This window comes from Anolis sagrei, chromosome 3 (genome assembly GCF_037176765.1).
Source record: "Anolis sagrei isolate rAnoSag1 chromosome 3, rAnoSag1.mat, whole genome shotgun sequence".
NCBI lineage: Eukaryota > Metazoa > Chordata > Lepidosauria > Squamata > Dactyloidae > Anolis > Anolis sagrei.
The window spans coordinates 5,583,129-5,610,802 of NC_090023.1; the positions used below are offsets into that span (position 1 = coordinate 5,583,129).

General features: G+C 44.4%; 1 protein-coding gene across 1 annotated transcript in view; it reads left to right on the top strand.

Moving 5' to 3' along the window:
* The window catches only part of C2CD3 (C2 domain containing 3 centriole elongation regulator), a 95,824-nt gene extending 69,090 nt beyond the window's left edge, over positions 1-26,734 (top strand). The window contains exons 30-33 of the mRNA XM_067466445.1: positions 876-1,084; positions 2,832-3,786; positions 11,803-11,902; positions 24,094-26,734. Of these exons, the coding sequence (XP_067322546.1) occupies positions 876-1,084; positions 2,832-3,786; positions 11,803-11,902; positions 24,094-24,261 (1,432 nt within the window). The 3' untranslated portion in view covers positions 24,262-26,734. The remainder of the gene's footprint in view (positions 1-875; positions 1,085-2,831; positions 3,787-11,802; positions 11,903-24,093) is intronic.
* Positions 26,735-27,674: the final 940 nt, after the last annotated feature.

Here is a 27,674-nt window from a genome sequence, read left to right on the forward strand (position 1 = left end):
GATTGAAAATACGTTTTATTAAAGACTATCAACTAATATTACGTTGGGGGGGGGGCATCTACACTGGCCATTTGATGCAATTTCAGACTAGTATAGAAGAGGGTGGTTTCACTGTGCAAATGATTAAATAGGAAACCCTGGAACCAGTTTGAGGTCTGATGGTGATGACACAAACCACAAAACTCTGGTGTACATTCAGGGTTTTTTTCGCACACTTTTGTGAGTGTTTGTTAAATTTGTTAACTATTAAATTATTGGGTTGTTGTAGGTTTTTTTCGGGCTGGTCATTCTACAGAAATATAAACCCTTTCTCCTAGTTCCAACAGACCTCACTACCTCTGAGGATGCTTGCCATAGATGCAGGCGAAACGTCAGGAGAAATGCCTCTAGAACATGGCCATATAGCCCAAAAAAACCTACAACAACCCAGTGATTCCGGCCATGAAACCCTTCGACAATACAACTCATATTGTGTTTGTATCAAATAATAATAATAATAATAATAATAATAATAATAGAATAGTGGCAATTTTCTCACCCTCAACCAGAAAACATAAAAGTATCACCAGCTATTGACAGACACACTGCATTTCAGGACTTTCGTGAAGGGTTTTTTGCACACACACAAAAAACATAGTTTCACTTTTGAAAACGGAAAAAAACTTGCTAAAGTTTTACAGAGAAGTCCTGAAATGTGAAAAAAAATGCTATTAATATGTACAAAAAGTTTTATTGCAACCTAACTCAGCAAAGAGATGGATGTGAGAGCAATCGCACGCAAGAACGAATTAAGCAAGGAGTCAAATCCTTAAATATGAGGAGTATTTTTATCTGTCCTTTGCTGTACATAATGATGTGTTGGCCTTGTCCTTCAGGAAAAACTTGTGCGAGCTGGATGAGATCCAGAAGTACTTTAGCCAAAAGCTGACCAGGCCCTTCCCAGACGTTGATCTTCTGCAACGACCTACGGATAAGCTCGGCCAAAGTCGCCAAAACTCTGCCACGCGATTGGTAGATCCAGAAGGACGCCAGCTGCTGGAGAAGTCTAATAACCTGGTTTCACAAGTGAGCAGCCTGATCATAGGTGAGTTGTGAAGTGACCAGAGAAGAAGTGGGTTCCAGGCATATTGCTCCAGCATTCCTCAGCAAGGCTTTGGAGGAAGATGACTGTTTGGTAATCGCAAAAAGAAAATAGCATTTAAAAGGGAAATTGGCAGCAACAGCAGCGGTTTAGCAGGTCAGAAGCTTCTTGAGCAGGCCTGGGCAAACTTGGGCCCTCAGGTGTTTTGGACTTCAACTCCCACAATTCCTAACAGCCTACCGGCTGTTATATAACTTTTAAAGCTTGATTCTGCTCCTGCGATTGATGAAACTCATTTGCTCTACTGCTATGCTCAAGAAGCTTCTGATCTGCTAAACTGCTGCTGTTGCTGCTGATTTATATTTCAAATGCTTTTCCCTTTTTGAAATTACCCAACAATTCCAAGTGATAAGGATTTCCTCTCCGAGAGCCAGCTGTACCTTATCCCATGTGCAGATCCCAACTTAGCAGGCGAGTGTTACCTCTGTGCTGGGCCAAAATCTAATTTCATTTGTGCCATTATTTGACTTATTTATCTTACTTGTTAACCCAATGGTATTACTGACCTACTTACTGCTTAGGCATTGTCCGAGTAGGATAATCCTCCAGGGTGGGTCCATAGGTGACTGTGGAGCCCTATTCATGACCTGCATGTTCTCCCGCAGTGAGGGCATTGGTTTCCAGGTGGAAGGGCGGTCCTACTCAGGGTTGGCTTGACACGCCTTCCTCTTGGCACGTTTCTCTTTTTCGCCCTCCATTCATGCCTCTTCAAATTCTACAGCACTGCTGGCCACAGCTGACCTCCAGCTGGAGCGCTCAAGGGCCAGGGCTTCCCAGTTCTCAGTGTCTATGCCAGAGTTTTTAAGGTTGGCTTTGAGCCCATCTTTAAATCTCTTCTCCTGCCCACCAACATTCCATTTTCTGTTCTTGAGTTTGGAGTAGAGCAACTGCTTTGGAAGATGGCGGTCGGGCATCCGGACAACGTGGAAAGTCCAGCGGAGTTGATGGCGGAGGACCATCACTTCAGTGCTGGTGGTCTTTGCTTCTTCCAGGATGCTGACATTTATCCGCTTGTCTTCCCAAGAGATTTGCAGGATTTTTCAGAGGCAATGCTGATGGAATCATTCCAGGAGTTGCATGTGACGTCTGTAGACAGTCCATGTTTCGCAGGGTTGGAAGGACAATAGCTTTATAAACAAGCACCTTGGTATCCCTACAGATGTCCTGGTCCTCAAACACTCTCTGCTTCATTCAGAAAAATGCTGCACTCGCAGAGCTCACGAGGTGTTGTATTTCAGTGTCAATGTTGACTTTTGTGGAGAGGTGGCTGCCAAGGGAGCGGAAATGGTCAACATTTTCTAATTTTACACCATTAAATTGTATTTCTGGCATTGGAGAGGAATGGGCTGGTGACTTCTGGAAGAGCACTTTGGTTTTCTCAATGTTCAATGACAGTCCAAGCTTCTCATATGCTTCTGCAAAGGTGTTTAGAGTGGCTTGTAGGTCTTCTTCTAAATGTGCACAGAAGATGTTGTCAACAGCATATTGGAGTTTCTATAACAGATGTTGTTGTAACCTTGGTTTTGGCTTTCAGTCTGCTGAGGTTAAATAGCTGTCCGATAAATGATTTCCACTCTGGTAGTGGAAATCATCTATAGGTGTAGGTCTTCTACTAACCTACACAAGGATGCTGTACTTCATCTTCTACACAAAGCTGATCTAAAACATCAAAACTATTTTCCTTCACCAGACTTGCAGAACAATATGCTGAGAAATGCCACTGAAGAGTCTTTAGATGCTCATGAAGATGGGACCAGGTATTTTCATGCAAAGGAGCCACTTTCTGGTGTCCTGAACCAGAGAGAGGAAGCTGCCAGGACAAAAGTGCCAAAAGAAAACAAACCTGAGAGCAGCCCCTGTGTAGAGAAAGAGCCTTTGTTGCCTCCTGGACCATCCTCTTCTGGAAGAGACTTGCTTTATGAGTTCCTTGGCCAAGGCAGCTCTCAGGACGACCTTCCTTTTCCCAGCCAGAGAGAAGAAGGTGCCAGTCAGTCCCATAGTGAGGAAGAGGAGTACGAAGAGGATGTTGTGGAACCAAGGATGCTGAATGAAATCACCACCGTGACAGACAAAACCAGCCCCTGGTCCAGCCTTGTCTCCGAACCTGAGCAGGAGCCTGAGCAAAGGGAAATCACAGTCCAGGCTGTTCAACATTTACTCAAAGAAGATAGTCCTAGAATCAGTTCTAAGTCCAGCGTAACCCAAGAAGAGTCGCAGAGCGTGCCCAGCACTGTGAGATCCAATAACAGCCCCTTCAGAGAAGATGTTAATGATGATGAACATGTCATGAGACAGGACCTTCATAGTTGTACAGAAGAGCTGCTCCAACCTGCGGCCTTCTCACCCGTAGAGCAGACAAACAACGAGTCTGCAGGCGACCCAATAGCTGATGAGAAAGGAGTGCTCAATCCTCCGGGAAAGGGGATGGAAGAGGAAGCATGCGCTTCAGATCATGAGGATGGGAATTCTTCAACAGCTGCAGTCACTGAAAAGGGAAGTGAGTGTTTACATAGCAACTCCCAAGATGGAGAAGAAGCTGATCCGAGTGAAGAGAGGCATTCACGTCCTGAAAGCAGTTGCGACGAAGAAGGTCACGAAGAACCAACAGAAGAGTCTGATCGGATTCCCAAATCCACTGTTGTGCTGTATCCTTTTTTTGTCCCATCAGCTAAATTTTGGACAAATAAGGAGGGACTTCTGGGAAGGTTTTGCCTTTTCCCAGCTTGTTGTAGCTGAGGAAAGCAGATAGATCCTCTGCAAGGACATATTGTAGAACAAGCATGAGCAAACTTCAGCCCCCTGAGTGTTTTGGACTTCATCTCACACAATTGTGGGATTTGAAGTCCAAAACACCTGGAGGGCCAAAGTTTGCCATGTCTGTTGCAAAGGTAGCGAGGGTCAACATGATATAGTGATTTGAATGCTAGACCAGAACTCTGGGGACCAAATACTAAAGGTATGTTGGGTGAGTGGGCTTATTAACAAAAGACCCTCTTCATAAATATACAGCAGAGTACCTTATCAGCAGCAGCGTGACTCTAACCCTAACCACTAGCCCAAAGTGATAAAAAGAACAAAAATACACAGACCAATGTTATCTCTTCCATAGGAGAGATTTTGGCCTGCATCAATAGGAGCATAGTGTCTAGATCTAGAGAAGTCATGCTCCCCATGCTCTATTCTGCTTTGGTTAGACCACACCTGGAATATTGTGTCCAATTCTGGGCACCACAATTCAAGAGAGATATTGACAAGCTGGAATGTGTCCAGAGGAGAGCGACTAAAATGATAAAAGGTCTGGAGAACAAGCCCTATGAGGAGCGGCTTAAGGAGCTGGGCATGTTTAGCCTGAAGAAGAGAAGGCTGAGAGGGGATATGATAGCCATGTATAAATATGTGAGAGGAAGCCACGGGGGGGGGGGGGGGGAGCAAGCTTGTTTTCTGCTTCCTTAGAGACTAGGATGCAATGGAACAATGGCTTCAAACTACAAGAGAGGAGATTCCATCTGAACACGAGGAAGAACTTCCTGACTGTGAGAGCCATTCAGCGGTGGAACTCTCTGCCCCGGAGTGTGGTGGAGGCTCCTTCTTTGGAGGCTTTTAAACAGAGGCTGGATGGCCATCTGTCAGGGGTGATTTGAATGCAGTATTCCTGCTTCTTGGCAGAATGGGGTTGGACTGGATGGCCCAGGAGGTCTCTTCCAACTCTTTGATTCTATGATAGGAGACTTTTCTTTATAGGGAAATAATATTGTTGCAATATTCACAAGAACAAGGTTTCCATGACACAAATAAAGTTCAACGTTCACACTGGAGCTTCACACACGAAGCCTTCTCATACTGAGGCTTACCTCACAGAGAGGCTTCTCTCACAGACTAAGGCCTACCTAGAATCATAGAGTTGGAAGAAACCTCATGAGCCATTCAGTCCAACTTCCTGCCAAAAAGCAGGAAAATTGCATTCAAAGCAGCCCCAACATCCAACCTTTGCTTAAAAGCCTCCAAAGAAGGAGCGTCTACCACACTTCAGGACAGAAAGTTCCACTGCTGAACAGCTTTTTGTACAGTTAGGAAGTTCTCCCTCATGTCCAGATGGAATCTCCTCACACTGTGAAGCCTCACAGACTGAGACCTTTCTCCCACTGAGGTCTTCTCACTGAGGACTCTCTCTCAGATGGATGGCTACTAAGCTAGAAGCAGGCCTGCTTATATAGAACTGCACCTTTTTTGCTGAGTCATTGATTTCATTTAACCCTTTCGGTGCTTTTTGTAATTAAAACTATCTAGGTTGTTGTAGGTTTTTTCAGGCTATATGGCCATCGTCTAGAGACATTTTCTCCTGACGTTTCGCCTGCATCTATGGCAAGCATTCTCAGAGGTAGTGAGATCTGACCTCATTACCTCTGAGGATGCTTGCCATAGATGCAGGCGAAACGTCAGGAGAGAATGTCTCTAGACCATGGCCATATAGTCTGAAAAAAACCTACAACAACCCAGTGATTCTGGCCATGAAAACCTTCGACAATACATTAAAACTATCTAGTTAATTTTTTAATATTTCTGACAAGGTATCCCCAATTAACGGCGCTCCATGCAGTTATGCCGTCCACATGACCTTGGAGGTGTCTACGGACAATGCCGGCTCTTTGGCTTAGAAATGGAAATGAGCACCACACCCCAGAGTCGGTAACGACTGGACTTAATGTCAGGGGAAACCTTTACCTTTACTATCCCCAATTAGGGCACCTCATTGAATCTGTGGCATTAACTTGTGCATTGACTTACCTTCCAACCATTTATTCAGTTAGTCCACTCTAGTTGTAATTAATGGGCAGGATTTAGGCCTGAGAGAGCAGGGTCCTGCCATGCAAAACCCAACTGGCGACTTTGGACAGGTTGCCGGTTCTCAGCCTCGGACGAAGCCATTGGGAAACTACTGAAGAAATCTTACCAGGAAAACCCTAGGAGAGCTGGGAGTTCTGGGTGTTCTGGCCCAACCTCTGAGAGGTATATAAACCACTTTGAGTCCCCCCATCCCCCCCCCCCCGGGGTATTATTTATTTATCGTGTCATCAGCAACCATTGTATTACAATTCTAACAGAGCAAAACAAACACACAGATTAAAAAGAAAAAGGAAAAAAAACACACACACATCCACAGATTTTGCAAATTTGGTATTTGGTTAAATGTCCTTTGACCAGTATCTGGCCACTTGGAGTGCCTCTGGGGTTGCCGCAAGAAGGTCCTCCATCGTGCATGTGGCAGGGCTCAGGGTGCATTGCAGCAGGTGGTCTGTGGTTTGTTCTTCTCCGCACTCGCATGCCGAGGATTCCACTTTGTAGCCCCATTTCTGAAGGTTGGCTCTGCATCTCGTGGTGCCAGAGCGCAGTCTGTTCAGCGCCTTCCAAGTCGCCCAGTCTTCTGAGTGCCCAGGGGGGAGTCTCTCATCTGGTATCACCCATGAATTGAGGTGCTGGGTTTGGGCCTGCCACTTTTGGACTCTCGCTTGCTGGGGTGTTCCAGCGAGTGTCTCTGTAGATCTAAGAAAACTATGTCTTGATTTAAGTCGTTGACGTGCTGGCTGATACCCAAACAGGGGGTGATCTGGAGATGTCTCTGCCTTGGTCCTTTCACTATTGGCTGCTACTTCCCGGCGGATGTCAGGTGGTGCAATACCGGCTAAGCAGTGTAATTTCTCCAGTGGTGTGGGGCGCAGACACCCAGTGATAATGCGGCATGTCTCATTAAGAGCCACATCCACTGTTTTAGTGTGGTGAGATGTGTTCCACACTGGGCATGCGTACTCAGCAGCAGAGTAGCATAGTGCAAGGGCAGATGTCTTCACTGTGTCTGGTTGTGATCCCCAGGTTGTGCCAGTCAGCTTTCGTATGATGTTGTTTCTAGCGCCCACTTTTTGTTTGATGTTCAGGCAGTGCTTCTTGTAGGTCAGAGCACGGTCCAAAGTGACTCCCAGGTATTTGGGTGTGTTGCAATGCTCCAGTGGGATTCCTTCCCAGGTAATCCTCAGAGCTCGGGATGCTTGTCTGTTCTTAAGGTGAAGGGCGCATGTCTGTGTTTTAGATGGATTAGGGATCAGTTGGTTTTCCCTGTAATAGGCAGTAAGAGCACCTAGAGCTTCGGAGAGCTTCTGTTCAACCATCTCAAAGCCCCCTGCTTGAGCAGTAATGGCACGATCACCCCAGGGGTGAGAAAGGCAGTATATAAATACTGAAAATAAACAAACAAACAAACAAACAAATATTTTATTTATTTATTATTTTTATTTACATTTATATGTTTTAATTTATAAATATTTATTTATTTTAAATAAATAAAAAATAAAATTTAATTTATTTGTATTCATATTTATAGCATTTATATCCTGCTCTTCAGCCACAAAGAATTTCACAGAGCATTACAATACTGTTAATTAGGCCCCTTTCATCTGCTTTGAAAAAATTCTGTCAAAATGTCTAGAGACTGTTACAACCACAATAGCTATACAGAAAAGAAAAAGAACTGCAGGTATGGCTGGTTCACATTTCAGTCCAATGTTAGAAGAGCCAGGCAGTGCTTCCCTTCCAAACTCCTGGTGAAACTTCTGCTTTAGTCTCTGACTAACCTTGGTGTGTGTTTTTTTGTAATCAGATATGCTATCTGTGCAATCAGTCGAAAACAACTCTCAGTACATGTCTTGTTGTAGGTGGAAACACTTCCCCACTCCAATTGCCAATTTTTATGAATTATTGCCCTTATGCTCTTGACTAACATGATGATTCCCACCTTATTCAAGTTACATTTTAATCCTTTTTTGAAGGAGAACTGTGTGTCCCCAAAGGTATAGTCAGAATCACAGAGTTGGAAGAGGACAGTCAGTCCAATAACATGTAGGTCATACCTCTTCCATGTAGCCAGTTGGCCAGAGGTTGTAACTGGGTCAAGGTAGTGGAACCAAAAGTGAGCCTTTTCACTATTAAACCATCATAGATTTCACAAAGCCACAGTCACAGTAAGCTAACAGCAAGATCTAGGCCTTCACTGCCCCATGGATTCCTCCTTTCCCTTTAACGGACAACTTCAAAGACATAGGTTGATAACACATAACCGTAGCATAGCAATAGTGGAAGGAGACCCACATTGTTCAAAGCTCTTGGGAGTTTGGCCAAGACTCTATAACCTACTAGCGGTCCCCTGCCACGCGTTGCTGTGGCCCAGTCTGGTGATCTGGAAGATAAAGTAATGAGAAAGTGTTGGTTTCTAATATATGTAATGTCTTGATGCTTGTGCGTAAACAGTATTTCTTGCTGTTTCTTTGCCAGTGTGGATGTGGAGAGTGTCTGGTTTGCTTACTCTGGAACATGCAACATATAATTGTCCTTCTTTAGGGGTCCCTTTCAAAACTTTGATACTGCATCTGACATATACATATGTGTGTGTGTGTGTGTGAATGGCTGGATGGCCCTTTGTCAGGAGGGCTTTGATTATGTTTATTTGCCCTGGAGAAGGGAGTTGGAATGGATGGCCTTCAGGCAGCATTTCTCAACCTGGGAAGTCATGGGACTTCTGTGTGGGAAGTTTGCCCCAATTCTGTCATTGGTGGGATTCAGAATGCTCCTCGATTGTAGGTGAACTATAAATCCCAGTAAGTACAACTCTCAAGTGTCAAGGTCTATTTCCCCCAAATTCCATCTGTGTTTATATTTCAGCATATTGAGTATTTGTGCCAAGTTTGGTCCAGATCCATCATTGTTTGAGTCCACAGTGCTCTCTAGATGTTGGTGAACTACAACTCCCAAACTCAAGGTCAATGCCCATCAAACCCTTCTAGAATTTTCTGTTGGTCAGGGGAATCCTGTGTGCCAAGTGTGGTTCAATTCCATTGTTGAAGGAGTTCAGACTGCTCTTTGATTATAGGTGAACTATAAATCCCAGCAACTGCAACTCCCAAATGACAAAATCATAATTTTTTGAGTGATGGTCACTCCTTGTGTTGTGAGATGTTTTGTTGCCAAATTTGGCGTGATTTTGTTCATTGGTTCTTTTGTTTTTAAGGTACTCATTATGCACAGAGCATTTATATATATAGATATAGATATAGATATAGATATAGATATAGATATAGATGGAAAAAGGTTGTGTTTGCCAGGCTTAAGAGAATTGAGCTCTAGATTCGGGGGGTTTTGTACAAATATTCTTCTCTTGAGGGTGGAAAAGGATGGTGCTTTTGCTTTGGAAGTAACTAAATTCATATCCAGTTCTGTTGCGTGAAGTCAGCAAAAATGAAAGCAAGGTCATGACAGTAACTCAAGCAGAGATTTAACCAGGCTGTCAGGTTTGTTCATTTATTTATTTATTGTGTCAGAAGCAAATTGAGGGTACGGTTATAATTCATTTAAAAACACAACCAAAGTTAAAAACTAGGCATTAGATATCTTTCAACCAGTAGCTGGCCACTTGGAGTGCCTCTGGCGTCACTATAAAAAGGTCCTCCGTAGTGTTTGTGGCAGGGCTCAGGTTGCATTGTAGTAAGTGACGTGTGGTTTGCTTTTCTCTGCACTCGCATATTGTAGACTCCACATTGTAGGCCCATTTCTTAAGGTTGGCCCTGCATCTGTTTACCGCCTTCCAAGTCGCCCAGTTTTCTGTGTGCCCAGGAGGGAGTTTCCCATCTGGTATCAGCCATGGGTTCCAGGTTTTTTCGCCTGCCACTTTTGGACTCTCGCTTGCTGAGGTGTTTCTGCAAGTATCTCTGTAGATGTTAGAAAGCTATTTCTTGATTTAAGATGTTGGCTTTCTGGCTGATATCTGAAAAGAGGGGATGGGGCAGAGATGTCACTGCCTTGATCCTTTTATTATTGGCTGATACTTCCCGTGGATGTCAGTTAGTTATTTAATTATCGTGTCAGGAGCAAACCAAACAGTTGTATTGCATTTTTAACAAACAAACAAACAAAAACACAACGTTTGCAAGCTTGGTAGTTCCTTTGACCAGTATCTGGCCACTTGGAGTGCCTCTAGGGTTGCCGCAAGGAGGTCCTCCCTTGTGCATGTGGCAGGGCTCAGGTTGCATTGCAGCAGGTGGTCAGTGGTTTGCTCTTCTCCACAATCGCATGTCGTGGATTCCACTTTGTAGCCCCATTTCTTAAGCTTGGCTCTGCATCTTGTGGTGCCAGAGCGCAGCCTGTTCAGCGCCTTCCAAATTGCCCAGCTTTTTGTGTGCCCAGAAGGGAGTCTCTCATTTGGTATCAGCCAGTGATTGAATTTCCAGGTTTGAGCCTGCCACTTTTGAACTCTTGCTTACTGAGGTGTTCCAGCGAGTATATCTGTAGATCTTAGAAAACTATTTCTCGATTTAAGGCGTTGGCTTGCTGGCTGACATCTGAACAGAGAATGGGTCGTAGATGTCACTGCCTTGGTCCTTTCATTATTGACTGATACTTCCCAACGGATGTCAGGTGGTACAATACCAGCTAAACAGTGTAATTTCTCCACTAGTGTGGTGTGTAGACATCCTGTGATAATGCAGCATGTCTCATTAAGAGCCACCTCCACTATTTATACATGGTGAGATGTATTCCACACTGGGCATGTATATTCAGCAGCAGAGTAGCAAAGCGCAAGGGCAGATGTCTTCACTGTGTCCGGTTGTGATCCCCAGATTGTATCGGTCAGTTTACATATGATATTATTTCTAGCACCCATTTTTTGCTTGATAGTCAAGCAGTGCTTCTTGTAAGTCAGAGCACAGTCCAGAGTGACTCAAGGAGCATTGGCATGCTGCAATGCTCCAATGGGATTCCTTCCCAGATAATCTTCAGAACTTGAGTTGCTTGTCTATTCTTAAGATGAAAATCACACATCTGCATTTTAGATGGATTAGCAATCAGCTGGTTTCCTATGTAATAGGCAGTTAAGAGCACCTAAAGCTTCAGAGAGCTTCTGTTCACCCATTTCAAAGCTCCCTGCTTGAGCAGTGATGGCACGATTGTCAGCATAGATGAAACTCTTTGTCCCTTCCAGCAGTGGCTGATTATTTGTGTAAATGTTAAACATTGTTGGAGCAAGCACGCTCCCTTGAGGCAGGCCATTCTTCTGTCTTCGCCATCTGTTTCTCTGGCCATGGAACTCAACAAAAAAGCTCCTGTTTTGTAGCAGATTTCCTATGAAACAGGTGAGATGGTAATCCTTTGTGGTATTATACATGTTTATGTCTGGTTGATAGGAGTTTTATTTAATTAATTTGGGGATCGTGCAGTCTCCTTAGATTGGATTTGCCCATTAAATGCACAGTGACAACCATGAAAAAACAAAAGGATAAAAGAACACCTTTTGTAGTCACAGAACCCGTCATAGCCGCCACACTTTCCTTTCTTTACCAGTTGAACTAGCTTAGGTTCAATATGACCAGCATATAAGTGGAGGTATGTTCCCAGAATTCTTGTGGATGTGTAGAACCATGAATAATACAAATCCTATTGAATTGAATGAAGGACATCTGACCCAAGCGTACCATAGAGTCATGCTGGAGGACCTTAAAATGCCTACAGGGGATACGTTGATAAATGAAATCATGGCTACCAGTTCAGTGGATCTTCAGGTCTTACTATACATCACTGTACATTAATTATCAAGAAGTTTCCTCCTTAAGCCTGTCCTTCAGATCGGACCCCATTGTCATCCCCAACTTCTTCCTCCCACCTCAACATTTGGAAGCCTCCATGCGACTCCTCAGCGTTTCTACTTCTTCTCCTGCTACAAAAGTAAGTATAGTCGTGCCTTTCCTTTCCTTCAAGGGTGAACAAAGATGGGTCCTCAACCTTATCACAGGGGTTGAGTGTATTCATAAATTCCAGCATCTGCCCAGATTACCCTGGGAATTCAATAATTTTAGTAAGAGGCACAGCATCCCCTGAGAATCTTGTGATTTGGTGGCAAAATGTGATGTGGCGGCAAAAAAAGCCAATGGGATTTTGCCCTGCATCAATCGGAGCATAGTGTCTAGATCTAGGGAAGTCATGCTACCCCTCTAGAACACACCTGGAATATTGTGTCCAATTTTGGGCACCACAATTCAAGAGAGATACTGACAAGCTGGAATGTGTCCAGAGGAGAGAGACTAAAATGATCAAGGGTCTGGAGAACAAGCCCTATGAGGAGCGTCTTAAGGAGCTGGGCATGTTTAGCCTGAAGAAAAGAAGGCTGAGAGGAGATATGATAGCCATGTATAAATATGTGAGAGGAAGCCACAGGGAGGGGGAGGGAGCAAGCTTGTTTTCTGCTTCCACAGAGACTAGGACGCAATGGAACAGTGGCTTCAAACTACAAGAGAGGAGATTCCATCTGAACATAAGGAAGAACTTCCTGACTGTGAGAGCCGTTCAGCAGTGGAACTCTCTGCCCCGGAGTGTGGTGGAGGCTCCTTCTTTGGAAGCTTTTAAGCAGAGGCTGGATGGCCATTTGTCAGGGGTGATTTGAATGCAATATTCCTGCTTCTTGGCAGAATGGGGTTGGACTGGATGGCCCATGAGGTCTCTTCCAACTCTTGGATTCTATTCTATGATTCTATGAAGGAGCTGGGGGTGGTGACAAAGAGTCAGAAATGACTGAATGAATGAAAACAACAACAGGATTGATAGTGCTATAGCAGGCATGGGCCAACTTGGGCCCTCCTCCAGGTGTTTTGGACTTCAACTCCCACAATTCCTAACAGCCGGTAGGCTGTTAGGAATTGTGGGAGTTGAAGTCCAAAACACCTGTAGGAGGGCCCAAGTTGGCTCATGTCTGGGCTATAGTATTGGCTTGTTTGTAGGATCTGAAGCAGCTCTGAATGGGACTGACAACATAGCATTGCTGCAAATGGAAGGAACCAATGATGGAAAATAAGACAACAAGACAAAATTTTCGACCAACTTCTTTGAAAGTGAATGTTGGTTCCTTTGGAGAGAACTTTTCTCAAGGCATCAAATGTTTGCTTAATGTTTTTTTATAGTCTGTCTCTGAATGTTGTTTACTTCGGTCCCGTAAACGCAGGAATCTGGTGTGGGTTTCACTGGGCAAATGACTGGCTGGCTGTTGCTCCTAATAAAAGCCAAAGTGCTTGTGTGTTCATATCCTCACCCTTTGACCTTTTGAGGAGGGAAACTTATAAAGAACATTTGGAAAAGAGGGAACATCTTGCGTGGGCAGAACCCGAGGACCCCGGCATCACAAGCAGGATCAGGTGTGAAATGAGCCCATGGGATTTTCCATAATCAACATTTCTGCATTTTGTGGTGACATTTTTTTTTTAAAGATTTTATTTAAATACAATAACAACTTACAAAATAGACAAAACCCAAAACAGTGAACATTTTACAAACACATAACCCCACCACCAAGGCCTGAACAAGTATAATTTCCTTCACCATGTATTTATAAATCAGCCATTAATCAAATGTCATCTCCAAAATTCCTGACCAACCAAATTCTGTTGTTTTCCATTTTCGCTCTCTAAGACATATTTAATAAAGACCGACCAGTATGTCTCAAAATCTGACCTGTTAATTTCCCCCCTGAATACCCTCATTTCCATTGTTAGTTTATCGTTTAAAGCTACATTCCAAACTTCCCTGTACCATGCATCCAGTGTTAGATTGGTTATTATTTTCCAGTTCTTTGCTATTATAATTCTTCCCACTGTGAGCAAAATAGTCACCAATTCTTTCTTAGTTATTTCTACATTCAGCTTCGTGGTGTCCATTAATAATGCTAACCTAGCATCCGGCATAATGTTTAATCCTATAATGTTGTTTATTTCGATAAATATATCCTTCCAAAAATTCTTCACTTGGGGGCATTCCCACCATAGATGAAAATATGTCCCTTTGTGTTTGCCACATCTCCAGCAGAGGTTACTTTGCTTGCTATCCATCTGATGTTGTTTGACTGGCGTAGTATACCATCTCCATATAACTTTGTATACATTTTCTTTTAATCTTATTGATAGGTTCTTGGCCACTCTCCACTTCAGGACTCCTTTCCAATCAAAATCTGTCAGAGGCCCTAGGTCTCCTTCCCATACGTTTTCTAACTGCTTCAGCCCTATTTCTTCGCCAATTAATCCCTTATATATTTTCCCAATTAATCCTTTCCCCATTATTTCTTTGTTTTTAAGCTTGCTTAACCATTCCTCATATTTATTCAGTGCTCTACATCCGGGATTTTTACCTAACCAGTCCTTTCTCCAGTTATACAGCTGTTGCCTCTCAAACCAATTCAAGGCACCTTGTTCTTCTAATTTATTAAACTTGCCCATCGAGTTTTGTATCCATTCCTTCCAGGAAAGAGCAGTTTCCCCCTCCACTAATTTTTTATGTTTAAGTTTAATTCTTAGGTCTTCTGGGAAGTTTTCCAGTACCACTATTGGAGTTAGGGGGGAAACTCCTGGAAATATCTTATTTTTTAACTTAACCCATGTCTCCATAACATCTTTAGCCAGGTTGTGGTGACATGATCAAACTTTGAGAAGTAGGCATTGGAATTGGAGAAGACCTGGTAGGCCATCCAGTCCAACCCCATTCTGCCAAGCAGCAGGAAAATCGCATTCAAAGCATCCCCAAGAGATGGCCATCCAGCCTCTGTTTAAAAACCCCCACCACACTCCAGGGCAGAGAGTTCCACTGCTGAACAGCTCTTCCTCATATTCAGGTGGAATCTCCTTTCTTGTAGTTTGAAGCCAGTGCTCTGTGTCCTAGTCTCCAGGGCAGCAGAAAACAAGTTTGCTCCCTCCTCCCTATGACTTCCCTGCACATCTTGTCACATCCCGAATACATTACTGCAACGCACTCTACGTGGGGTTGCCTTGAAGGCTGTTCGGAAACTTCAATTAGTCCAACGGGCGGAGGCCAGATTACTCACCAGAGCGTCATACAGGGAACATACCACCCCTCTGTTATGTCAGCTCCACTGGCTGCTGATCCAGTTCCGAGCACAATTCAAAGTGCTGCTTTTGACCTACAAAACCCTATACGGCTCCGGCCCAGCGTACCTGTCCGAACGCATATCCTTCTATGTCCCACCTCGGAGTTTAAGAACCTCTGGAGAGGCCCTGCTCTTGGCCCCACCTCTATCACAAGTGAGATTGGTGGGGACGAGGAGCAGGGCCTTCTCAGTGGTGGCCCCTCGCCTGTGGAACCCGCTTCCTGGGGAAATTAAGTCATCGACATCCCTCCTCTCTTTTAGAAGGAAACTAAAAACATGGATATGGGACCAGGCCTTTGGGTAATCTGGCAGACAGACAAAGGACAATGACGACTAGAATTGGATAGGATTATGACAATGCGGAATGAACTTACGGATTTTGAGCTCGGCAAACGTTGATCATTAGATTGGTTTTTATTAGCTATGATGTATAACTAGATTGTTTTAATTGTGTTATAATTGTTGCTGATTTATATTTTATCTTATTATCTGTATTGCTGGCATCGAATTGTGCCTTTTGTAAGCCGCCCTGAATCCCCCCTCGGGGGTTGAGAAGGGCGGGGTAGAAATGCGTGAAATAAATAAATAAACAAATAAACATCTTGATACATGCCCTCATCATGTCTCCTCTAGCCTTCTTTTCTTCAGGCTAAACATGTCCAGCTCTTTAAGCCGCTCCTCATAGGGCTTGTTTTCCAGACCATTTATCCTTTGAGTCACCCTCCTCTGGACACATTCCAGCTTAGAGTCAACATCTTCCTTCAATTGCAGTGCCCAGAACTGGACATAGTGTGATTCCAGGTGTGGTCTGACCAAGGCAGAATAGAGCATGGGGAGCATGACTCCCCTAGATCTAGGCACTAGACTCCTGTTGATGCAGGTCAAATACCTATTGGCCTTTTTTGCTGCAGCATGACATTTAGATTCCATTAGCAAATACCTCAGGGTTTCTTTTACCTGCGGCAGAATCAGAACTCTGGTTTTCCAATTCATAGAGAACTATTTTAATCACTGAGAACTATACTAATCCATGCACAAGATTGAGTAAAGCAGGCATCCTCAAACTGCAGCCTCCAGCTGTTTGGGCCTTCAATTCCCAGAATCCCTGAAAATTGAGCAAGCTCGTTAGGGCTTCTGGGAGTTGGAGGCCCAAACAGTTGGAGGGCCGCAGTTTGAGGATGCCTGGAGTAAAGGGTTTTTCAACACAGTGCCTTGAAGAGGGGTCTAAAATAACTGGCAGGTTATACTCTGAAAGAACCAAATGCTGCCTGATCTTGGAAGCCTAGCATGGTCAGGTCTGGTTAGGACTTGGATGGGAGACCTCTGATGTTTACCAAGTGCTGTGGCCCCTATTTCAGAGAAAGGGGATTTTATTTTATTTGTCGTGTCAGGACAACCAGTCAAATTATATTACATTTCTAACAGAACAAAGCAAACAAACAAACAAAATACAAAATTTGTGAGTTTAGTAGTTGATTAAATGTCCTTTGACCAGTATCTGGCCCCTTGGAGTGCTTCTGGTGGCAAGAAGGTCCTCCCTTGTGCATGTGGCAGGGCTCAGGTTGCATTGCAGCAGGTGGTTTGCTCCTCTCCACACTCGCATGTCAAGGATTTCACTTTGTAGCCCCATTTCTGAAGGTTGGCTCTGCGTCTCGTGGTGCCAGAGCACAGTCTGTTCAGCGCCTTCCAAGTCGCCCAGTATTCTGTGTGCCCAGGAGGGAGTCTCTCATCTGGTATCACCCATGGATTGAGGTACTGGGTTTGGGCCTGCCACTTTTGGACTCTCGCTTGCTGAGGTGTTCCAGCGAGTGTCTCTGTAGATCTAGGAAAACTATGTCTTGATTTAAGTCGTCGACGTGCTGGCTGATACCCAAACAGGGGATGAGCTGGAGATGTCTCTGCCTTGGTCCTTTCACTATTGGCTGCTACTTCCCGGCGGATGTCAGGTGGTGTAATACTGGCTAAGCAGTGTAATTTCTCCAGTGGTGTGGGGCGCAGATACCCTGTGATAATGCGGCATGTCTCATTAAGAGCCACATCTACTGTTTTAGTGTGGTGGATGTGCCTTGAAGAGGGGTCTAAAATAACTGGCAGATTATACTCTGAAAGAACCAAATACTGCCTGATCTTGGAAGCTAAGCATGGTCAGGTCTGGTTAGGACTTGGATGGGAGACCTCTGATGTTTACCATGTGCTGTGTCCCCTACTTCAAAGAAAGGGGATGAGAAACTGCCACTGAGTATTCCTTGGTTAAGAAAAACCTATGAGATATAGGGAGTTCACCATTTTGGGACAGGTAACTTGAAGGCACATACACGTTCATGGACACAAACTTTGGCATTAGATCGATATCTTTGAGGCATTATGAAGACTACTTGACAAGAAAATACCTTGCCAAGCCAAGAGACCCTCTGCCGCTGTGTGATCTACCCTCTTTTCCTAGTCCTTTACCTAGAGACAGTTGCAGGATACACAATGCAATCAGGATATATATCTTAATTTCAGTAAGGACTTCTTTTCTAAGTGAACGTTTCCTTTAAGGAGTCAACCTGTAATAACTTAGAAAGGAATGCTGTAATTGCTAAAAGTCAACATGGCTTTCTCAAATACAAGTCATGCCAGACATCCCTTTTTTTGATAGAGTTACAAGCTTGGTAGATGCAGGGAAGGCTGTAGATGGAGCAGATCTAGATTCCAGGAAGGCCTTTGACAGAGTCCCCTCTGACCTCCTTGCAAGCAAACTAGTCCAGTATGGGCTAGGCCAGTGTTCTCAACCTTCCTAAAGCCACAACCCCTTAATTAACATATTTATTAATGACTTGGATAATGGCATAGAGGCCATGCTTAAGAAATTAGCAGAGGACAACAAATTGGGAGGTAGAGCTAATATCCCAGTAGATCCAAAGTGACTCGAGCTGGGCCAAAGCTACCAAAACAGATTTGAAAATTATACTTCAGTAGGAAAAAATTGAAATCATCAAGTTTGCAGATGACACCAAATTGGGAGGGATAGCCAATAGTCCAGAGGACAGGAGCAGAATTCAAAACGATCTTGACAGATTAGAGAGATGGGCCAAAACTAACAAAATGAAGTTCAACAGTGACAAATGCAAGATACTCCACTTTGGCAGAAAAAATGAAATGCAAAGATACAGAATGGGGGACAATGCCTGGCTCGAGAGCAGTACGTGTGAAAAAGATCTTGGAGTCCTCGTGGACAACAAGTTAAACATGAGCCAACAATGTGATGTGGCAGCAAAAAAAGCCAATGGGATTTTGGCCTGCATCAATAGGAGCATAGTGTCTAGATCTAAGGAAGTAATGCTACCCCTCTATTCTGCTTTGGTTAGACCACATCTGGAATACTGTGTCCAATTCTGGGCACCACAATTCAAGAGAGATATTGACAAGCTGGAATGTGTCCAGAGGAGGGCGACTAAAATGATCAAGGGTCTGGAGAACAAGCCCTATGAGGAGCGGCTTAGGGAACTGGGCATGTTTAGCCTGAAGAAGAGAAGGCTGAGAGGAGATATGATAGCCATGTATAAATATGTGAGGAAGCCACAGGGAGGAGGGAGCAAGCTTGTTTTCTGCTTCCTTGGAGACTAGGACGCGGAACAATGGCTTCAAACTACAAGAGAGGAGATTCCATCTGAACATTAGGAAGAACTTCCTGACTGTGAGAGCCGTTCAGCAGTGGAACTCTCTGCCCCGGAGTGTGGTGGAGGCTCCTTCTTTGGAAGCTTTTAAGCAGAGGCTGGATGGCCATTTGTCAGGGGTGATTTGAATGCAATATTCCTGCTTCTTGGCAGGGGGTTGGACTGGATGGCCCATGAGGTCTCTTCCAACTCTTTGATTCTATGATTCTATGATTCTATGATTCTATGAAATGCACAGATATAGGATGTGTGACACCTGGCTTGATCACAGTCCATGGATCCAAGAGTCTTGGTAGATCATAAGCAGAACCTGAGTTTGATGCAGCAACTATATTTATGCTATTGTTTTAAATTGTTTTATGATGTTTGAGCATGGAATTTTTGCTACTGTAAACCGCTTTGAGTCTCCCGAGGGCTGAGAAAAACAGTATATAAATAGAGTAAAAAAAAGGGCCAATGAGATTTTAGGTTGCCTCAACTGAAAGATAGTGTCTGGGACGGAAGGAAGTCATAGTCCTGCTCTATTTGGCTTTGGTCAGATCTCACTTGGAATGACACTGTGTCCTGCTCTGGGTACCACAATTCAAGGAGGATATGGACAAGCAGAGAAAGACGACCAAAATAGTCAATGTCCTGGCAACCTTTGAGGAGCTACTTAGGGAGCTGAATATGTTTAGCTTGGAGAAGAGAAGATTGAGAGAAGGGGGCATGAGAACCATGCTGGAATAGTTGGAAGGATGTCCCATTGTGGATGGAACAGGCTTGTTTTGTGCTGCTCTGGATTCAAACTGCAGGAAAAGAGATTCCACCTGAAGATTAGGAAAAACTTCCAAAGCGTAGTAGAAGTTCAAAGTGGAATATGCTGCTGCCTAGGAGTCCTTCTGTGGAGGCTTTGAAGCAGATGTCCATCTGTCAGGGCTGCTTTGATTGTGTCTTCCTGCCTAGCAGAAGCAAGTTGCATTGGGTGGCTCTTGTCGTCTCTTCCAACTATATAATGATACGTTTCTGTGATCCCGGAAAGTTTGGAAGCTGCCAGTGCTGAATCCTCTCTAAAGGATGGGCCAGGCAGGGCAGGTGCTGAACTGTCATGTCAACTCTTGTCCTAAAATGAACCTGGACAGGGCCAGGCTTGGAGGGATTCCAAGTGGTGCTCTGGAAACTATGGAGGAGCAACAAGGCAAGGAATTTGCAGCTTGAAAACAGGTCAGGCGTAAGCCAATGCTGCTGAAAGAATCTGCTGCCTGGTGCTGGGAACTTTTCTGGATTTGGGCAGCCTAGATTTGGTTTGCAAATACAATATACAGGGTTGTATTGTCGAAGGCTTTCATGGCTGGAATCACTAGGTTGTTGTCGTTTTTTTGGGTTATATGGCAATGTTCTAGAAGCATTCTCTCCTGACGTTTTGGCTGCATCTATGGCAAGCATCCTCAGAGGTTGTGAAGCTTCCTCAAACTACGGCTTGCGGGCCGGATCTGGCCCACCATGATCTTTTCCCCCAGCCTCCACCCTAAACTTTAGACTTGCCGATACCGCCACTGACATTTGCACTCTGCCACCACCCAAATCTTCTCCTTTCCTTTCCTTTCCTTTCCTTTCCTTTCATCTCCTCAGTTTTTGAGGAATGGAGGGAATCTTCTCCAGCCCATTCTTGCTCTGTCCAAAACAGAGAAAGGGAGGAAGGGAGGAAGGGAGGAAGGGAGGAAGGGAGGGAGGAAGGAAGGAAGGAAGGAAGGAAGGAAGGAAGGAAGGAAGGAAGAGGAATCATAGAATCAAAGAGTTGGAAGAGACCTCATGGGCCATCCAGTCCAACCCCATTCTGCCAAGAAGCAGGAATTTTGCATTCAAATCACCCTGACAGATGGCCATCCAGCCTCTGTTTAAAAGCTTCCAAAGAAGGAGCCTCCACCACACTCTGGGGCAGAGAGTTCCACTGCTGAATGGCTCTCACAGTCAGGAAATTCTTCCTCATGTTTAGATGGAATCTCCTCTCTTGTAGTTTGAAGCCATTGTTTCGCATCCTAGTCTCCAGAGAAGCAGAAAACAAGCTTGCTCCCTCCTTCTCCCTGTGGCTTCCTCTCACATATTGATACATGGCTATCATATCTCCTCTCATCCTTCTCTTCTTCAGGCTAAACATGCCCAGCTCCTTAAGCCGCTCCTCATAGGGCTTGTTCTCCAGACCCTTGATCATTTTAGTCACCCTCCTTTGGACAGGAAGGAAGGAAGGAAGGAAGGAAGGAAGGAAGGAAGGAAGGAAGGAAGGAAGGACGAAAGAAAGGAAGGAAGGACGAAAGGAAGGAAGGAAGGAAGGAAGGAAGGAAGAGAAAAAGAAAGAAAGAGAAAAAGAAAGAGAAAAAGGAAGGAAGGAAGGAAGGAAGGAAGGACAAAAGGAAGGAAGGAAGAGAAAGAAAGAAAGAAAGAAAAGAAAGAAAAAGGAAGGAAGGAAGGAAGGAAGACAGGCAGGAAGGAAGAAAGACAGGAAGGAAGGAAGGAAGGAAGGAAGGAAGGAAGGAAGGAAGGAAGGAAGGAAGGAAAGAAGGGTGGGAGGGTGGGAGAGGGGAAGGAAGGAAGGAAGGAAGGAAGGAAGGGGAAGGGAAGCTACACTCCATTAACAGCCCAGTACACCTTGAAGTGGTTTGTTCCCACTGCAAGAGGCTCCCGCCAGTTACCCTTTGTACAGCGAAGGGATGGCTTGTTGATGGGTGGGCCACTCTCCTGGGCTGCCCAGGGCGGCCTCAGAGCCAGAGGCAGCTGCCCTCGCTGGCGGTCAGCCAGGTGACCAGTCTTCAAAGGACCCAGAAAGCAAACGGAGGCTGAAGAACAGGCCGGATCCTGTCTGCCCCGCTTGGGCTGAAGGCACCTGGTGTTGAAAGCAGACACAGGCTGGGCCTGGAAGTGAAAAGGTGGGAGATGCCGGGGGCAAAGGAGCGTTTGGGGAAAGCCTGCGCTTGCCGATCCCATAGTTTGCTGACTCAAAGCTGTGCAGAGGTCAACAGGAGGAGGAGGAGAGGAGCCGGCTTGAGCTGGTTGCTGAGTGTTGTCAGCTGCCCCTTCGGCTCTTGCCCTGGATGACGGCATGGAAAGGGAACAGGATGCCTCTTTACCTGTCCTTTAGGAAACCTAAGAGCAGAGGGAATCCAAGTTCACTCTGCTCACTAAACTAAAGGCTGGTGAGAGTTGCACAGCTATCATGTTGGCTTTCCGACCCATTCTTTTCAGCGTAGGGCAAGTTGCCGTATTTGAAAAACACTACTAGAATCATAGAGTTGGAAGACAACCCAAGGGCCATCCAGTTCAACCCCATTCCGCTATTCAGGAACACCAATCCAAACCTTCCTGACAGATGGCCATCCAACCTCTGTTAAAAAAAAAACCTCCAGAGAAGGAGACCCCACTCTCAAAGTTTGTACCAACAGAACGTTCTTACTAATGGGTTGTTGTACATTTTTTTCGGGCTATATGGCCATGTTCTAGAGCAGTGGTTCTCAACCTGGGGTCCCCAGGTGTTTTGGCCTACAACCCCCAGAAATCCCAGCCAGTTTACCAGTTGTTAGGATTTCTGGGAGTTGAAGGCCAAAAAAATCTGGGGACCCCAGGTTGAGAACCACTGTTCTAGAGGCACATATAATCCAAAAAAAAACCTACAACAACCCAGTGATTCCAGCCATGAAACCCTTCGACAATACATTGAACGTTCTTACTAATGTTTAGGTAGAACCTCTTTTCCTGCTATTTGAATCCATTACCTCCTGGTTCCTGGAGCAGCAGAAAATAAGTTGACCCCTTCTCAATGGGGCATCCTTTCAGATCAGGGCTATCATGTCTCTTCTCCGGTCTAAACATACTTACTCTGTAGTGTCGAAGGCTTTCATGACCAGAATCACTGGGTTGTTGTAGGTTTTTTCAGGTTATATGGCCATGTTCCAGAAGCATTCTCTCCTTACGTTTCGCCCACATCTATGGCAGGCATCCTCAAAGGTTGTGAGGTCTGTTGGAAACTAGAAAAATGGGGTTTATAGATCTGTGGAAAGTCCAGGGTGGGAGAAAGAACTCTTTTCTGTTGGAGGTAGGTGTGAATAATACAGTTGTCCACCCTGATTAGCATTTGATGGCCTGACAGTTTTTAGGTGTGGCTTGTTAGTGCCTGGGGGAATCCTTTGTTGAGAGGTGATTAGCTGTCCCTGATTGTTTCTTCTCTGGAGTTGAGAAGTTCATGGTTTCCTCAGAAAGGAGGAAACCATGAAAATGAACACAGTATTTTTTTAAAAAAACCCTCTAAAATTATAATATAAAATTCTAACAGTAAATAAAGAACAAAACTCAAACACAGGGGAACTCCAGACAAGAAACAATCAGGGACAGCTAATCACCTCTCAACAAAGAATTTCCCCAGGCAAGTAACAAGGCATACCTAAAAACTGTCAAGCCATCAAATGCTAACCAAGATGGCTAGTGGAAACATTCACACCTATCTCCAACACACATGAGTTCTTTCTCCAATTGTCGACCTTCCACAGATATAGATAAAGGTAAAGGTTGTCCCCTGATATTAAGTCCAGTCATGTCCGACTCTGGGGTGTGGTGCTCATCTCCATTTCTAAGCCAAAGAGCCGGTGTTGTCCGTAGACATCTCCAAGGTCATGTGGCCGGCATGACTGCATGGAACGCCATTACCTTCCTGCCAGAGCGGTACCTATTGATCTACTCACATTTGCATGTTTTCGAACTGCTAGGTTGGCAGAAGCTGGGGCTGACAGCGGAAGCTCACGCTGCTCCCTGGAATCAAACCTGTATCCTTTCAGTCAACAAGCTCAGCAGCTCAGAGCTTTAACCCACTGTGCCGCCGGGGCGCCTCCACAGATAAACCCAATTTTCCTAGTTTCCAACAAACCTCCCAACGTCTGAGGATGCCTGCCATAGATGCAGGCAAAACGTCAGGAGAGAATGCTTCTAGAACATGGCCATACAGCGTGAAAAACCTATAACAACCCATACCTACTTTGGGTTGTTGTAGGTTTTTTCGGGCTGTATGGCCATGGTCTAGAGGCATTCTCTCCTGACGTTTTGCCTGCATCTATGGCAAGCATCCTGAGGATGCTTGCCATAGATGCAGGCGAAACGTCAGGAGAGAATGCCTCTAGACCATGGCCATACAGCCCAAAAAAACCTACAACAACTCAGTGATTCCGGCCATGAAAGCCTTCGACAATACATCATACCTACTTTGTTTATGCAAAGGAAGAGGTTTTCCAAAAGGACAACTGCACTGCTGTACATTTTGTGCAAATCTTTGGGTCCTGCATCAAATTCAATGTTGTGTTATTCTCTTTCAGCCTGGAACCAGTGGCAGTTGTGGCGGAGGGGATGCTGCTGCTGCTCCGGGGACCGCTTCCGGAAGGCAGAGCCGCCAGAAGCTGAGCCTGATGCCGGCCGAGCTGCCAGAAGAGGAGACGAAAAGGATAGCGAGAATATTTTCCATGCAGTTCTCCAAAAGGACATAGCAGCCGGCGGAGAGAGACCCAAGCTGTGCAACCTTCAATGGAGTCACCATCCAGGGCTGGATGCAAAGGCAGATTGGTTTGAGTTGTGATTGGGAGGCCAGTGTTGCAAAAGTGATGCTTGCATCTGCCTAGGAGCCCTCCATTGGTGATTCTTCCATCTCACAGAGATGCTGTCATTTACTGTGTAAGGAAGAGGGATTCTCTCAGTTCTTGTGGGTTTTTTCGGGCTATATGGCCATGTTCTAGAGGCATTTCTCCTGACGTTTCGCCTGCATCTATGGCAAGCATCCTCAGAGGGATTCCTTTCTCGCATTGGCGAGGTCTGTCTGTCCTTTCTAGACAGGGACTCTGGATTAGTCAGATGCAAACTGGGTAAATCGGTCAAAAGGGCCTTGGCTTGAGTTTTGCTCTGGACTCAATGTAATACACCTTCTTCCGGTCAAGTTTCGCTCCCTGTTGCTGGTATTATTTCCACTTCACAGACCAATTCTGTGCCTTACTCTATCCATAACACATTTCCCCACATTTCCAAATATCCTTAAAGGCATTGTCAAAGGCTTTCATGGCCGGAATCACTGGGTTGTAGGTTTTTTCAGGCTATATGGCCATGTTCTAGAGGCATTCTCTCCTGACGTTTTGCCTGCATCTATGGCAAGCATCCTCAGAGGTAGTGAGGTCTGTTGGAACTAGGAAAATGGGTTTATATATCTGTGGAAAGACCAGGGTGGGACAATGACTCTTGTCTGTTGGAGATAGGTATGAATGTTTCAACCAACCACCTTAATTAGCATTTGATGGCCTGGCAATTGTTTGGTGTGGCTTTTTAGTGCCTGAAGGAATCTTTTGTTTAGAGGTGATTAGCTGTTCCTGATTGTTTCTTGTTTGGAGTTCCCCTGTGTTTGAGTTTTGTTATACTTTTAGAGTTTTTTAATACTGGTAGCCAGATTTTGTTCATTTTCATGGTTATCTAAGATCTACAGAGACACTCGCTGGAACACCTCAGCAAGCAAGAGTCCAAAAGTGGCAGTCTGACATGGTGATTGTTACATGTAACACAGAAATGCTGGACCACTCTAACAACCATCATGTCACAGTACACAAAGAAGCCACTGAAATCCACAAGCATACGGACAATGTCAACAGAAAGGAGGAAACCATGAAAATGAACAAAATCTGGCTACCAGTATTAAAAAATACTCTAAAATTACAACAGTGAGGAAACAATCAAGGGCATCTAATCACCTCTCAACAAAAGATTGCCCCAGGCACTGCCAGGTCATCAAATGTTGAAACATTCACACCTAGCTCCAACAGATAAGAGTCCTTTGTCCCACTCTTGTCATTCCACAGATATATAAACCCATTTTCCCAGTTCCAACAGACCTCACAACCTCTGAGGATGCTTGCCATAGATGCAGGCAAAACGTCAGGAGAGAATGCCTCTAGAACATGGCCATATAGCCTGAAAAAACGTACAACAATCCTTGAAGGCCTTAGCCACTTGGGAAGAGCCTTCCAGTCCTTTTTTAGCCAGTTTCTCATTGTGGAAAGCAGAAGTTCATACCATACTTCCGTCATGACATGAGCACCAACGCAACTGAAATGCAGCCTCTTCCAAACGCCATCTCCTCCATTTCTTCTTCCTTCAGACACAATCATCCCTTGATCCCATCTCTAATCTGCAGCCCTACAACTCCCATAATCCCTCACTATTGTGTTTGCCGACTGGTGGGAATCCTAAACCAAAAACATCTGGAAAGTCAGTCACACAGATGTCACTATATACACCCAGCATGGGAATTGTGTGGTCTTCCAATGTGGAATATTACTCCCAGCATTCGTCACCACTGACTGCGGTTGATGGGAGTTGTAGTTCAACATCTCTGGAGACCTGCATGGTTTTGTGTGTATCTGATACCAGTTTGGCTTTCTTCTTCCCACCTCTCAAATAAATCATTTGTTTCAACCCCAAAATGCCAGCTTCTACATTTCCTTCTCTCAAAGGAAATGGCAGAAGAGTGTTGTTGTGTAGTGCAGTGTTGTGTAACACAATCTGGAGTGAGGCTGGCGGTGATGTACGGGAATAGGCTTTGCATTTCTTCCTTCCTCAAGATAACCATCTTCTCCTTAAACACAGGCCTGGTGTTTATTTGGACAACCTGCAAAATGTCGATGTGAAGCTTTAGATTAAAGCTGTGCAGGAATACTAATGAGTACAACCTTTTGCACAGAATGGGCTGCCCCATAATTACTACTCACATTCAACTGTAAATATCTTCTTCTTTTTTTGTTTAAGGTATGTAACTTTGTGAATATAAATTATTCCACTTTAAGACCCGTTTTTAAAGACACATCGAGCCTTGAAAAGGGTTGTTTACAAATGGAACTGTATTGATATATTTATAAGTATTTTTTTACCATCGTGATTCACTTTTTTTACAATAAAAATGCATGTATATTTTTGTGATTTTGCATTTCTCATACTATCTCATGGGGGGCGTGTGGCTCGAGAACAGTACGTGTGAAAAAGATCTTGGAGTCCTCGTGGACAACAAGTTAAACATGAGCCAGGAATGTGATGTGGCAGCAAAACAAGCCAATGGGATTTTGGGCTGCATCAATAGGAGTATAGTGTCTACATCCAGGAAAGTCATGCTACCCCTCTATTCTACCTTGGTTACTTACTTAGGCGATCCCTTGTTGTCCGAGTAGGACCGTGATGGCGAACCTATGACACGTGTATCAGCACTGACATGCGTAGCCATTTCCTGCCATTGTTTCGTATTCAGGATAAAGGGCTATCAGATTAAGAACGAAGAACTGAAGATAAATCTTTATGCGGATGACATTTTATTAATAATGGAAAACCCAATAGAAGCAATAAGGGAAATACAAATAATTCTAAAAGATTTTGAAAGATACTCAGGATTGAAAGTCAACATGAGCAAATCAGAAATGCTTATATACAATATGGGGAAAAAGGAGCAGAAGGCGCTGCAGGCAAAAATGGGAGAAATAAAAATAATAAGAAATAGAATAAAATATTTAGGCATTACTATTACAAAAGAAATAACCAAGTTAAAAGTGGCCAACTATGGGGCAATATGGAAAAAAATTCAGGAAAAAATAAAAGCCTGGAGGGATAAGCAATTAAGTATCCCACGGAAAATACAAGCTCTGAAAATGTGCATAATTCCCAAACTACTTTATCTTTTCCAAACTTTATCAATAAAAATAGAATATAAACAATTAAAAGAATGGGACAACACTTTGAGAGAATGGATATATGGGAAAAAGAGAAACAGAATAATGAAAAAGATTCAATATACCCCAAAGAGAATTCTTGGATGGGGGTTTCCAAATCTACAATGTTATTATGAGGCTTTCCAATTAAGGGCACTACTAGAAATAAG